The 13,751-nt window shown below is 36.9% G+C and overlaps 1 protein-coding gene across 5 annotated transcripts in view; it reads left to right on the plus strand.

Annotated features, from left to right (window-relative positions):
• Positions 1 to 13,751, plus strand: part of LOC143040605 (uncharacterized) — a 535,837-nt gene that overhangs the window by 351,436 nt on the left and 170,650 nt on the right. For all 5 annotated transcript variants that reach the window (XM_076211732.1, XM_076211736.1, XM_076211735.1 and 2 more), the window contains one exon: positions 3,046 to 3,221. In XM_076211732.1, the coding sequence (XP_076067847.1) occupies positions 3,046 to 3,221 (176 nt within the window). The remainder of the gene's footprint in view (positions 1 to 3,045; positions 3,222 to 13,751) is intronic.

The raw sequence follows: 13,751 nt of genomic DNA on the forward strand, positions 1-13,751 counted from the left end.
TTCTTACATTTTTGTTTCTTAGTTTGATGTATGTTTGCTATTTGGTCTTTTTTTTTTTTCATCTCTTTTCCATCTTTTCCAGGCTTTGTCTCTTCTATCTTTTGCGTCACTACACGTTTTGCTATACCAACACTTTATGTATATCCTTTTTTTTTTTTTTTTTTTTTTTTTGGTGCATATTTATCTGCTCCCTCCTTGTATTTTTCTTTTGATATGTTCCACTTCTCCTCCATCTTTGTTTCTTCATTTAAAATTTTTTCCTAGTTTGCATTTTGAATTTTTTTTCTAGTTATTCGAAGTCCGATTCGTTTTACATTAGTCTTCCTTTTCTGTGTTTCTCATCTCTTCTCACATAATTTTCTTCTTTTAGTTCAAACTCTATTAGTATGTGGTCACTCTTGCCAATTGGTGTCTAATATTCCATCTTGTCCACTATTTCATGCTCAGATGTGAATATTAAGTCCAGTCTCGACAGTTCTTCATTGTTTCTATATCTGGTGTTTTCTTTCACCCACTGAGTCAATGTATATTCAGTGGTCATATCCAGTAGAATATTTCTCCAAAGTTCCTCTCCTTTTAGTGTCATTTCTTACCAATGCATTTCCTATGAGTTAAGAGTTGCCCAAAATTACTATGATTCCTTCTTTCATTAATTCAATTAATGTATTCATTGTGTCTTCCAGTAATTTGGAATGATCACTATCAGTCCAAGCCTGCGTTTTGGGGGGCACATATACTACTATAAATTTTCTACTTTTCATATTTGCATTTTCAACTTTAATCATAATTAATTCTACATTATTTTGTCCTTATGTTATCCTTGTCACATTTAAACTTTCTTTATAGTAAAAAACATGATTCCTCCACCCTGTTTTTCCATTCTATTTTTCATCCATTGGGTTATATACACCTTGTCCCATGGTATTTGATGGTAGTGAACCTTTTAATTTTGTCTCCACAATTCCCATTATGTCAGGTTTCTCTGTTAACAGTCATTTAATTCGTTTAGTCCAGACATCATTCTGTCTGTTCTTATATGTTATTCTTAATTTCTTCCTTTCTTCTCTTTTTTAGTTTATTTTTTTTTTTAATTTTTTTTTTTTTTTTTTTTTTTTTTTTTTTTTTTTTTTATGGATGTACCATTTTCTCAGCCTCAGGTCCAGTACCCTAAAAAAAGAAAAAAAAGAAAAAAAAAAAAAAAAAAAAAAAAAAAAAAATTATTTTCAGTCTGTTCTTTTCTCATTTTTTTCATTTGCTTCATGTCTAAGTGCCTTTTCTTTTTCTATTTCCTCATCACTCATTTCCTTTTTATCCATATATTTTTATATTTTTCACAGCTTGCTAGCTTTGCTGCTTTCTATAGTACGGTACTTCTCAACTATCATTTGAGTCCTTAGTTTGATTTTTAGTGGCCTACAATGTTTTCCTCTTGAATATTGCCTCCCCCTATGCACCTTGTCGATGTCTTTATCACCCTCTTGACCTTCTTCCTGAACCACTTTCAGAATTTCCTTTGCAATTTCTTTCTCCTCTTTTTCTCTTTAATATTTGTATACATTATGTTTTCTTTAATACCATATACTACAATGCACTTTTTTTTATCTGTGTCTCTTACCCAATTTTCCTTTTCTTTAATTACTTTAATTACCGTTTCTTTAGCATTCTCCTCTACCTACTGTTGTACTATTTCTTTAAATGTTATTTTCTGATTTTCTTGTTCTTGTTTCCACAGATTTTTCATTTCTAGATCTGTCTCCTTAATCGATTCTCCCACTTTTTTGGTCACTGCTTGTAATTGTTTTTTTACCTTTTTTTTTTTTTCTCATTTTTGTTTCTGTCTTCATTTTTAAGCTCTCTGTTCATTTCTTCATAAGCTTTTCATAGATTAGTCATTTCTCTGTGCATTGCTCTATAATCTATTCTCAAATCTATTAATTCCTCCATCACATTGTTAATGTCTCGACTTCTTAGTATACTCCTATACCTAGATTCCCTCTCTGCATCTAACCCTTTACCTAATATTGTTCTGTCTCTCTGGAAACTGGAAAAAACTTTGTTTTCCCACCTTTGGGTTGATTTTGGTGTGTCGTTTAAACAAGTCTTAGGTATCACTCCAAGTGGCGATTCTATTCTACTCATGTCGAGTCCTGTTTTTGTTGATTCATTATTCTTTCTTTCTTCTCTTCTTTCCTCCATTCTATATGTTGATAATATATGTATATATATATATATATATATATATATATATATATATATACATACATATACATACATATACATACATACAATATAAGGAATTGAACAATACAATGAGTAAGAACATGGTACCATCATATTACTTCATGTACATTCACTCTTAAATTTCTTACTCTCACACATCCTTCCAAAAAATAAGGACAGAATAGGTCTACCCACAGAAAGAAACTGCCCTAGATGCAACTATCACACAGAGGAGATAGAATACTTCATATTATACTGTCCCACCCTTGCATTACCCAGACAACAACACAAAATTTTATTCCATGACTTATGAGCCAATCTGATGGCTATTGCCAGTTACCTGAAAGCCATGGGTCTTCTGCAAGAGAGACCTAGTGATATTGTAATGGAATTATCATCAACCAGTGCTGACTTTCATAACTGGTTATATGGACTGGGGAGAATAGAGCAGGTGGTTGTGAGTTTGGTTTCTGGGACCCACTGCATGCTTCTTGTATTGGTTCCTGACACCCATGGCCAGGCATGGAGATGACCCAAACATTGGCCTAAAAAATCCAGTGGCTTACCACAACTGACAGAGCTTGCCCTACCATCACACTTCCCACTTTGTGGGAGGGTGATGGGTGAGGAAGGAAAGGGTTAACATGAAAGGTTCTTCAACTTCATTAGAAGTTGCCTATTTCATCTACAATTAGAAGAATAATTGTCAATAGTCATGGCTGTTCATGCATTTAGATCTAAAGGAATGGCTTTAAATACAGTTAAGCTACTCTTGGCCTAAATCTCTTTGTGTTTCTCCATTAACTACACATGAAACTGTTTCAGCACCTGAACGCCCAGAGGATGTTTTTGTCATACGGGACACCACCTCATTAGCTTTCAATATAACTTTACCAGCACAATCAAATGGGAAGTTACAAAACTGTAGAGTGGAGCTGTTAAGTGGTGAAGACTGCATCATCACAGAATTAAAAGAAGACTTCAATTTTGCTTACTGTCTAGTAAGTAGATATTGTTATTGTATATTACATATAAGAATTTTAGTTTTATATTCTGAATGGGGTTGATTAAGTGTGATAAGTGACTGGTCTTAATTTAGATTTAATACAACCTCTCAGTTGGGATGTAACTACAAACAAAACATGATCTCAGACAACCATGACAACAGGATTCATCTAGTCTTAGCAGGTTTACAAAACATTACATTTCTCCCCTTTTTAATAAACATATAACTTATAATTACAAATTCAACCTATCAGGTGACCTACAGATGCAACTGGAATGTCATATCTCTTTTGTTTGTACTGAACAATCATGCTTATTACTAACAAGGTCTTCTCTTGGAGGTTCTACATTAGTATTATCATCAGTCACAGGTGGATCCAACATTGGATTTCTAGAAACATCCACTCTAACAGAAGAGCTATCTATGGAAGTATCAATTGAATGGTTACTCTTAGGTTGGCCAAAATTACCCTGTCATAGACTGAGGTTCCACTTGAGTTGATATATTAAACTCACTGTAATCGAACAGAGTGTTTATATAGTTCCTACAATATGATACCTCAGGTTGCGATCGCCTCTTTAAGGATACATCTACTGCACCAGGATAAAAAAAGAATTTGCACACGTATACATAAGAATATTTACTAATATGGATATGAATGGCTTCTTACTTACAAAGTAATGGACAGAGGAGCGGCTGCGGGGAATATCTGGCGTGGGTGCCTGCACCCCCGACTTTATACCTCAGCCGCACAACACCGGTGCCACAGCCCGAGTGCCAAATTAACTATTGTACATTGCCCTATCTCTATTTGCACAACTCCACACACCACTCTTATCCTTTATTCATGCGTGGAGAGGCCTCACAATAAATTCCCTAACTAACATCTTAACCTACGAGACAATGAGGTAGCGAAAAAGGGGAAAGCACTACTTCGCCATCTTCTTCTTGATTAATGTTACCCCCTTAACCTCGGCTGGAAGACGGCGTCCCTTCTGTAGTCCTCCGCCGCTTGTCCGCGAGGAGTTTCGCGCGCGTTCTAGGTCAACGGTCTCGGAGTACAAGGAACCATTGTACTAGCGGCCCCGCCTCGATACAGGTCCAACGCCTTTCGCGGGCATTCATCACCGTGAAGCATAGCCGCACACAAGAGGTCCATTGTTCGTCCACGCCCATCCATAGGGCTATGGGCGAGAGAGGGCCAGGAGAAGGAGGGGGGGAGGTACCGTCAACTTGGCGCCACTCCATAATTGGAGTCGCACTGTAGGACTCACCGAGGATTGCATACTATAATATAATTAAGCACAAAATCACTAAGGGTTACATATTATAACATAGGTAAGCATAATGAACAGCTATGTCACATCACAATGTGAGTATGTGACACACCCACATATCTAGGCATAATTTGATATGCATATCTTTTCCAGATGATATTTCTCAAACTCTGAACCTTTACCGTATAATTTTTTTAACCAAGCACTTCATCAATCTTTCCTTCAACCCATGGAGAACCTTTGCCAAACTGTGAACAAACACTGCATCATGATTACATCCTGCAGGGTTAAAAAACGCTACAGTTAGTCACAGAATTTTGATGAGTTACTGAAAAATACTTGGTAATATGTGGTGCAAAGATAGTGGGAGCTGTGAGAAGGCAAAAGACAATGCAATACAAATTAGGGCTCATTATACTCATAAAAGCATGAAGTTCCCCAACAAATAAAAAGTAACGGAACAGTCTCTAATGATAACAGATTTGAAATATAGGCTATCTAATCTATCTATAAAATAAAGGCTTTTTTCCCCTTATAAGGGAGGTACCCAAGTCAAGAGGTATGTACCCACTCCCATCCATCACCCTTTCCTCTCTCCTATCTTGGCTCCTCATGGATGACAGGTCATCCCTGTATCCCACCCCTATGCCCTGGATTAGAAGCAATACAACAAGACAGAGTGTCACGTCACACCGTGTCCATACCAGTGATGTGACATATTCATTCCTTGAGCATAACTATACTGTGTTGTGCGACCCCTCGATATGACCTATAACACGGACCAAATATGGAGCGGCGTAGGTCTGACGGTTGGGAAGACAGCGTCCCCTCCCTCAACCGCCATAGCTCTATGGGGGGGGGAATGAACAATGGACTCCCTGTGTGTGGCAGTGCTGCACAGTGATTGATGTGTGCAAAAGTGTTGGGCCTGCATCAAAGGGGCCCGGTGGAACAATGACTCCTTGTCTGCTGGGACCATTGGCCTAGAATGTGCGCGAAAGTGCCTGTGGGCTGGCAGCGGAGTGGTACGAAACCGACACCGCCTGCCAGCGGAGGTTAAGGGGCACATTAATCAAGAAGAAGAAGGTGAATTAGCGCCTCCCCTCTTTTTCTACCTCATTGACTTGTGGACTAAGGTATAAGCTAGGGAATTATTGTGAACCCTCTTCGCACATAAATAAAGGAAGTAATGAATGTGTGGAGTTGGGTAGATAGGGATAAGAATATATATATTAAGATACGCTGGCACTGGTGCAGTGGCACCTGTGTTGTGCGGCTGGTGTATAAACCGGGGGTGCAGGCACCCATAGCCCCGCTCTCCGCATCCGCCCTCTGCACATTATAATACTTTGTAAGTAAGAGATATTCTCATTATTTTATGTTAGTAAATGCTTAAGTGATTTTGTATATCTTCTTTCTTTATCCTGGCGTAACGAACGTATCTATAAGAGGCAACATTTCTCTGAGATTCTGGATTGCAGGAACTACTCAAAGTCTAATTTAGACTTTGATATATCAACTCAAAAACAGAACTTAGGGTATGACATAAATGGGGTACGAGAGGTCCCAGGTTCAGATCCCGGTCAGGCCCCCATTTATGTCATACCCTAAGTTCTGTTTTTGAGTTGATATATCAAAGTCTAAATTAGACTTTGAGTAGTTCCTGCAATCCAGAATCTCAGAGAAATGTTGCCTCTTATAGATACGTTCGTTACGCCAGGATAAAGAAAGAAGATATACAAAATCACTTTAGCATTTACTAACATAGAATAATGAGAATATCTCTTACAAAGTATTATAATGTGCAGAGGGCGGATGCGGAGAGCGGGGCTATGGGTGCCTGCACCCCCGTTTTATACACCAACCACACAACACAGGTGCCACTGCACAAGTGCCAACATATCTTAATATATATATTCTTATCCCTATCTACCCAACTCCACACATTCATTACTTCCTTTATTTATGTGCGAAGAGGGTTCACAATAATTCCCTAACTTATACCTTAGTCCACAAGTCAATGAGGTAGAAAAAGAGGGGAGGCACTAATTCGTGACATAGAGCATGCACAGCAAGGCCACTTAACTTAATTGACGACTCCCTCTCTCCATCCCTTCATGCTGAAAATAGAGCAGACAGGGAAAAAATCACTTTGGCTACATCAAACTATCATGAGAGTGATGCTTAAAGATAAAAACTCAAACTGGGAAGAATTGATAAGTGGAGTCGCACAAGGTTCTGTATTAACTCCAATAATATTTGCTATCTATGTAAATGACATGGATGAAGGTGTAGAATGTTATATTAACTTCTTTGCAGATGATGCAAAACTACTGAAGAAAGTAAGTACAGAAAAAGACTGAATCACTACAGAGAGACCTGGACAAAATCAGGGAATGGAGCCAAAAATGAGAAATGAACTTCGACATCAAGAAACGCTGTATAACAGAGTTTGGAAAAAGTAAAAAAAGGATATCAGGACAATATTAAATCAGTACAAAGGAAATAAAGAAAGCTCTAAAAAGGACGTAGGAGTAATTATTAACAAAGACATGTCACCAGACAAGCATATAAACAAAATAGCTGGAGAAACCTACAATTTAGTGAGATCAATAAAGGTGGCCTTTAATTACTTGGATGAAGTAATGGTAAAGAAAATAGTAGTCACACTAATAAGACCAAGATTGGAGTACACTGCTGCACTATGAACACCTAGTACAGAAAAGAATCCAAGGAAATTAGAAAGAATCCAAAGAGCAACAACAAAGATGGCACCAACACTTTCAGATTTGACATACAAACAAAGATTGTCCAAACTGGAACTACCAACCCTGGAACAAAGAAGAGAAAGAGGAGATCTATTGGCCATTTACAGAATCATAAAAGGCATGAAAGTCCTTGACAGAGAAGATTGATTAAAGTGGTATAAAAGAAAAGCACAGGGACATGAAAAGAAAATCAAAAAGGATAGTTATAGAAGAGATCTAAAAAAAAAAAAAAAGTTTTTCACACAGAGTGGTGGATGTCTTGAACAAATTGAACAAAACAATAGTGTGTGCAAACACCATATAAGAATTTATGAACAAACTAGATGCTGAGAGATACAAAGATGGGTCACTATGAGCATAGCTCCCCTTCCTGTATAATACAATTAGGTAAATAAAAATACGTAACCACTCCCTACTCCCTCACTCCATCCTTGTCCACTCAACCCTATCCCCTGCTTCACCCTTCCTTGCTCAATAAACATTCCCCTCTTGCTCAAATCCCTTTTCATCCCATCTGTCCATCTCATCCTTGGTCATCCCCTCAAGATCAATCCATCCACCTCTGCCTCCCACACCTCTTTTACCAAATTTTCTTCACTCCTTCTATGTGACCAAACCATCCTATTACTCATTCATTAGCCCTGCCTGCCATCTCCTTTTCCACCCCAGCTCTCCTCCTTACCTCATATCTCACTGTAACTACCATTGTAACTTTTGTAACTTCTTAGACATTTTTATCCTGCAGGGATCAGTACTGGCCTCAATCATGTTTGCCATATACATAAATGACATGGATGAAGGAGTAGAGTATTACATGAATTTCTTTACAGATGATGCAAAAATACTAAAAGTAAGAAGGGAGGAGGATTGTAACTCATTACAACAAGAATTGGACAAGATCTGAAAATGGACTCAAAAATGGGAAGTGAAATTCAACATCAAGAAATGTATAATGGATTTGGAAAAAGTCAAAACAGAATATTGAGAGATTATAAAATTGGTGAAGAAGAGGTCAAAAAAGTAAACTCTGAAAAAGACCTTGGAGCAATGATCTGCATAGACATGACACCAGATTAGCATATTGATAAAATAGTTGGAGAAACCTACAATTTATTGAGGCCAATAAAAGTGGCATTTGCCTATTTGGATGAGGAAATGATAAAGAAAATTTAACTACACTAATGAGACCAAAACTTGAGTATGCAGCAACACTATGGACACCCAGTACCAAAAAGAATATAGAAAAATTAGAAAGAATACAAAGAGCAACAACAAAACTGGCACCAACTCTTTCCAAAATGACATAGGAACAAAGGCTGTCCAAATTAGAATTACCAACTCTGGAACAAAGAAGGGAAAGAGGAGACCTACTATCTATAGAATTATGAAGGGAATCGAAATCTTAGATAAGAATGATTTATTGAAATGAGACAATGGAAAAACAAGAAGACATGAAAAAAAATCAAAAAAGATAATTACAGAAGAGATCTGAAAAAAAAAAAAGAAGCTTCCTACACAGAGTGATAGATACTTGGAACAAATTAGACAAAGAAACAGTGTGTGCAAACACTATTCAAGATTTTAAGAAAAATCTTGATGCTGAGAGACACAAAGACGGGTCACCACAAGCATAGCTCCCTTCCTGTATAATACAACTAGGCAAAATATATAGAGTGATTGATGTCTGAAACAAACTGAACAGAGAAACAGTGAATGCCGAAACTAAACACGATTTTAGGAATAAACTGGATGTGGAGAGATACGAAAACGGGTCACAACAAGCATGGCTCTCGTCCAGTAAAATACAACTAGGTAAATACAATTAGGTAAATACAAAGAGAAAAGGAAGAAAAAGAAATAGCTAAGAAAATTCTGAAATGAAATTCAGGATGAAGGGCAAAATTTTGACAATGAAATTGATGAGATTCACAGGATAGGCGAATACTCAAAAGCAAAACAACATAGACCTCTGAAAATAAAACTAAGAACTCAAATGATAGCTGAGAAGGTACTATCGAAGGCGGTTGAATTAGCAAACAGCAAGAAATTCAAACATATATGCTTAAAAAAGGAAATGAGTGATGAGGAAAAAAAGAAAGACAAGGCTCTCAGAATTGAAGCCAACAATAGAAATGAGAAAAGAACAGAGATGGAAAAAACGATTTTTTTTTTGGAAAGCACTGGACCTGAGACTGAAAAAATGGTACATCAGAAAAATGGAAACTAAACCAAAAAAGAAAAGAAAAAATTGAAACTAAAAGTGGCATACACAAATATCGATGGTATGATCTCTAGAATTAATGAAGTAAATGACTATCTGGAAATAGAGAAACCTGACATTATGGGAATTGCGGAGACAAAACTGAAAGGCCCTCTGTCAACAAGTATGGTGGGACAAGGTCTATACAACCACTAAGCGAAGAATAGAACAGACAAACAGGGAGAAAGTGTCATGATATTGACCAAAAAGGGTATAAATGTGACAAGGATACATACATACATATACCAAAGGCTTTTTCCCCCTTACACAGGGGGTAGCCAAAAAGAAAAATGCATAGAAACCACTCCCACCCATATACTAATAGTTTGAATTAAAAGAACAAAACAATGTAAGAAGGAATGATAAACATAGAGAAGGAATATTAATGTAAAACAAAACAGATCTTGTAAAACTAAGAGGACGTCCTAGGATGAGATGGATGGATGGGGTGAAGAGGGCTTTGGAGAAGAAGGGAATGTTTGTTGAGGAAGGACGAGAGAGGACAGAAGACAGGGGTGAATGGAGAACGGTTGTATATGGATGATGTTGTGATGCATGAGGTGGAATGGGTGGGGAGATGGGGGGGTGAGGTAGTATGTGTGAGCAAAATTTGATGCAGCCCGAAGGGATTTCTCCCTGTCTTCTCCTTTTCTGCATGGGGGGACGGAGAGGGGGGGTCACCGATTTAATGAAGCGGCCTTGCTGTGGATGTGCTGTGCCTTGCGACACTGCCTCTGACCCAGGGCAGTGGACAAGGTGCAGGGATGACCTGTCATCCAGGAGGTGCTAAGATGGGAGGGAGGATGGAGGGGAGTGGAGTGTATTTAGGGATGGAATGGGAGGGAATGATTTTATGCCTTTTTCTTTTTGGCTACCTCCCTTGTAAGGAGGAAAAAGCCTTGGTATATGTAAGAAAAATTTTCCAAAACCCAAACTGGGATAAATTTTCTAAAGAGGAAACAAAGATGGAAGATAAATGGAACATATTCAAAGAAAAGTACAGGGAAGAAGCAAAAAGAGATTTATGTAAAGTGTTGGTATAACAAAAGGTGCAGTGAGGCTAAAGTTATAAGAGACAAATCCTGGAAAAGATGGAAAAAGAGACAAAAAACATCCAAATGGCAAACATATATAAAACTTAGGAACGAATATATGAATATATGCATGAAAGAAAAAAGAAACTATTGAAAAGATATTATAGACAAATATAAGGATCAACCTAAACTCTTTTACAGATATGTGAATGATAAATTAAAAGACAAACACGAAATTGTAAAACTGTGAGGAGATATTGAATATAGAGATGACACAGAAATAGTGGAAGTTATGATCAGACATTTCAGGTCTGTTTTTACAAGTGAGAGCTCACAAATTTGTGAAGATGGACAACGAGAAAGATCCCCTAAAATGAAAGAAATGAAGGTAACATAGAAAAAAATAAGAGACCAAATAAAAACATCTAGATGTTAGGAAATTGCATGGATTGGATGGAATTGCAAATTGAATACTGAAAGAGTGTATAGACGAACTGACAGACAAATTATACAAGATAATAGACTTTTCACTCAAAGAAGGAAAGGTACTGCAAGATTGGAAAGATGCAAACATAATACCAATATATAAAGGAGGAAACAAAGATAGGAATAACTGAGACATGGTTAAATGGTACAGAGTTCGAAGCTGAATTTAATATTGCGGGATTTAAACACTTTCATCAGGATAGAAACCATAAGAAAGGTGGGGGTGTTCTATTGTACGTTAAAAACAATGTTCATGCTTGTGTTTTAGAGAAAGTGAAACAGGATGCATGTGATAGTTTGTGGGTTGAGTCAACCCAAACAAATGGACAAAAAATGAATATAGGTGTAATATATAGGCCAAAGACATTATCATTAGCAGACGACAAACTTATTTCACGAACAGTCTAGTCTCTGCAACCGGGATTTATTGATAATGGGTGATTTCAATTTTACTGACATTGATTGGATGACCCTTGAACATGGCCATATAGGTAATCGCTTGATTGATTTTCTTAGTGACAATTACTTAATTCAGCATGTAAAAGAGCCCACAAGATATGGAAACTTACTCGATCTTTTGATCACTAGCCCCGAAAGCATGGTAACTGATGTAGAAGTCGGTGAATCTGTTGTGAATAGCGATCACAACTTAGTCAGATTCAAACTCCTAAACAATTTTAGAATAGATACTTGTGCTTCTAAAATACCCGATTTCAGTAAAGCTCAGTTCATAGGACTACGTCAGGAGCTTCAGTTTACAGATTGGGAGGCAAAATTAAATGAAAGGCCTGTAGATCAGATGTGGGAAATATTTCAAAATACGCTCACTAAGATGATTCAAACTTACATTCCTTTTAAGGACAGACGTCCCCCAAATCAGGCTCGCCCAAAGTGGCTCGACAAAGAAACTGAAAAAATTATTGCTAAAAAGAGACAGGCTTGTAAGAAATATAAGTGCTCGGGTGCATCTAATGACTATGAAAGTTATATATCAATACAGAGAGATTTAAAAAAGACAATAAGAAAAAGAAAACGACAATACGAAATGAACATCGCTGATAAATCCAAAGAGAATCCCAAAGAATTCTATAGTTACATTAGAGATAAAAAGGTTGTTAGGAATCACATTGGTCCACTATTATCTGCTGACAGTCAACTTGAATATTCAAATGAAGGAATGTGTAATATCTTAAACAATTATTTTAGCTCACTATTCGTAAACGAAACACCTCAAAGTGAATTCCAAACTGAAACCTGTGAAAAGTCTGGGGTAAACTTACTCACTACTGTAAATATAACAAAAGAAAAAATTAAAAGGTGTATAGACAAACTCAAAGTTAATGAAACACCAGGGCCTGACGGTTGGCATCCAAGAATCTTAAAGGAAATGAAAAATGAGATTGTTGTTCCATTAGAAATTATTTTCAAGAAATCCATCATATCCAGAGATGCCCCAAGAGAATGGAAGCTAGCTAACGTTACTCCCATATTCAAAAAAGGTGACAAAAAGAAACCAAATAACTATAGGCCTATAAGTTTGACTTCAATCGTAGGAAAAATAATGGAAACTATCATCAGAGATGCTATCGAACATCATTTAGAAAGTAACTGTTTGATAAATGATAGCCAATATGGTTTCAGACGGAAACGTTCTTGCGTGACTAACTTACTTGAATCCTACAACACAGTTATCTCGAATTATGACAAAAGAAACAATATAGATTTAATATATCTAGACTTTGCAAAAGCTTTTGATACCGTCCCACACGAAAGACTACTTACTAAACTAGCTTTGCATGGAATAAGTGGTAGCCTATTAGGTTGGACTAGTAATTGGTTGAAAGGTCGAAAACAGAGAGTTGTTTTAAATGGAAAAACTTCTGGATGGAAAAGTGTTGCAAGTGGAGTTCCTCAGGGTTCCGTTCTTGGGCCACTTCTATTCATAGTATAAATAAATGATATAGACCATGGACTAAAATCTACTGTTTCCAAATTTGCTGATGATACAAAACTGTGCGGAGTGGCAAATTATCACTCAAACCAATTAGATATTCAAGAAGATTTAGATCAATTACAGCAATGGTCTGAAAAGTGGCTAATGAAATTTAACACAAGTAAATGCAAGGTAATGCACATAGGTAAAAATAACAGTAAGTACGATTACAAGTTATTTGGAAATTCGTTAACAAAAGTGGATAGTGAAAAAGATCTCGGCGTAATTATCAGTAATGACCTCAAATCATCCAAGCAATGTATTTCAGCCTCTGAGAAAGCAAATAAGATTCTGGGACTGATTGCGCGATCTTTTGATTTCAAAAGTCCATCACTCATTAACAAGCTATATAAATCGTTAGTTCGTCCACATTTGGAATATGCTGTTTCTGTATGGTCACCGAATCTCATTAAAGACATTGACAGACTAGAAAAAGTACAACGGCGAGCCACAAAACTGATTCCAAATATCAAAAATAAATCATACGAAAATTGACTAAAGCACATGAATCTATTTTCCCTAAAAAAGCGTAGACTCAGAGGTGACTTGATACAGGTCTTTAAGATTTTAAAGGGAATTGACAACATCAAAAGTGACCAAATTTTCACATTGAATGAGAATCAGACAAGAAACAATGGTCTCAAACTGTCCGGAAATAGATTCAATTTGGAAGTAGGTAGAAACAACTTTGCCAACCGTGTAGTTAA

This window comes from Oratosquilla oratoria, chromosome 29, assembly GCF_046742065.1.
Source record: "Oratosquilla oratoria isolate Oo_2021 chromosome 29, ASM4674206v1, whole genome shotgun sequence".
Classification (NCBI taxonomy): Eukaryota; Metazoa; Arthropoda; class Malacostraca; order Stomatopoda; family Squillidae; genus Oratosquilla; species Oratosquilla oratoria.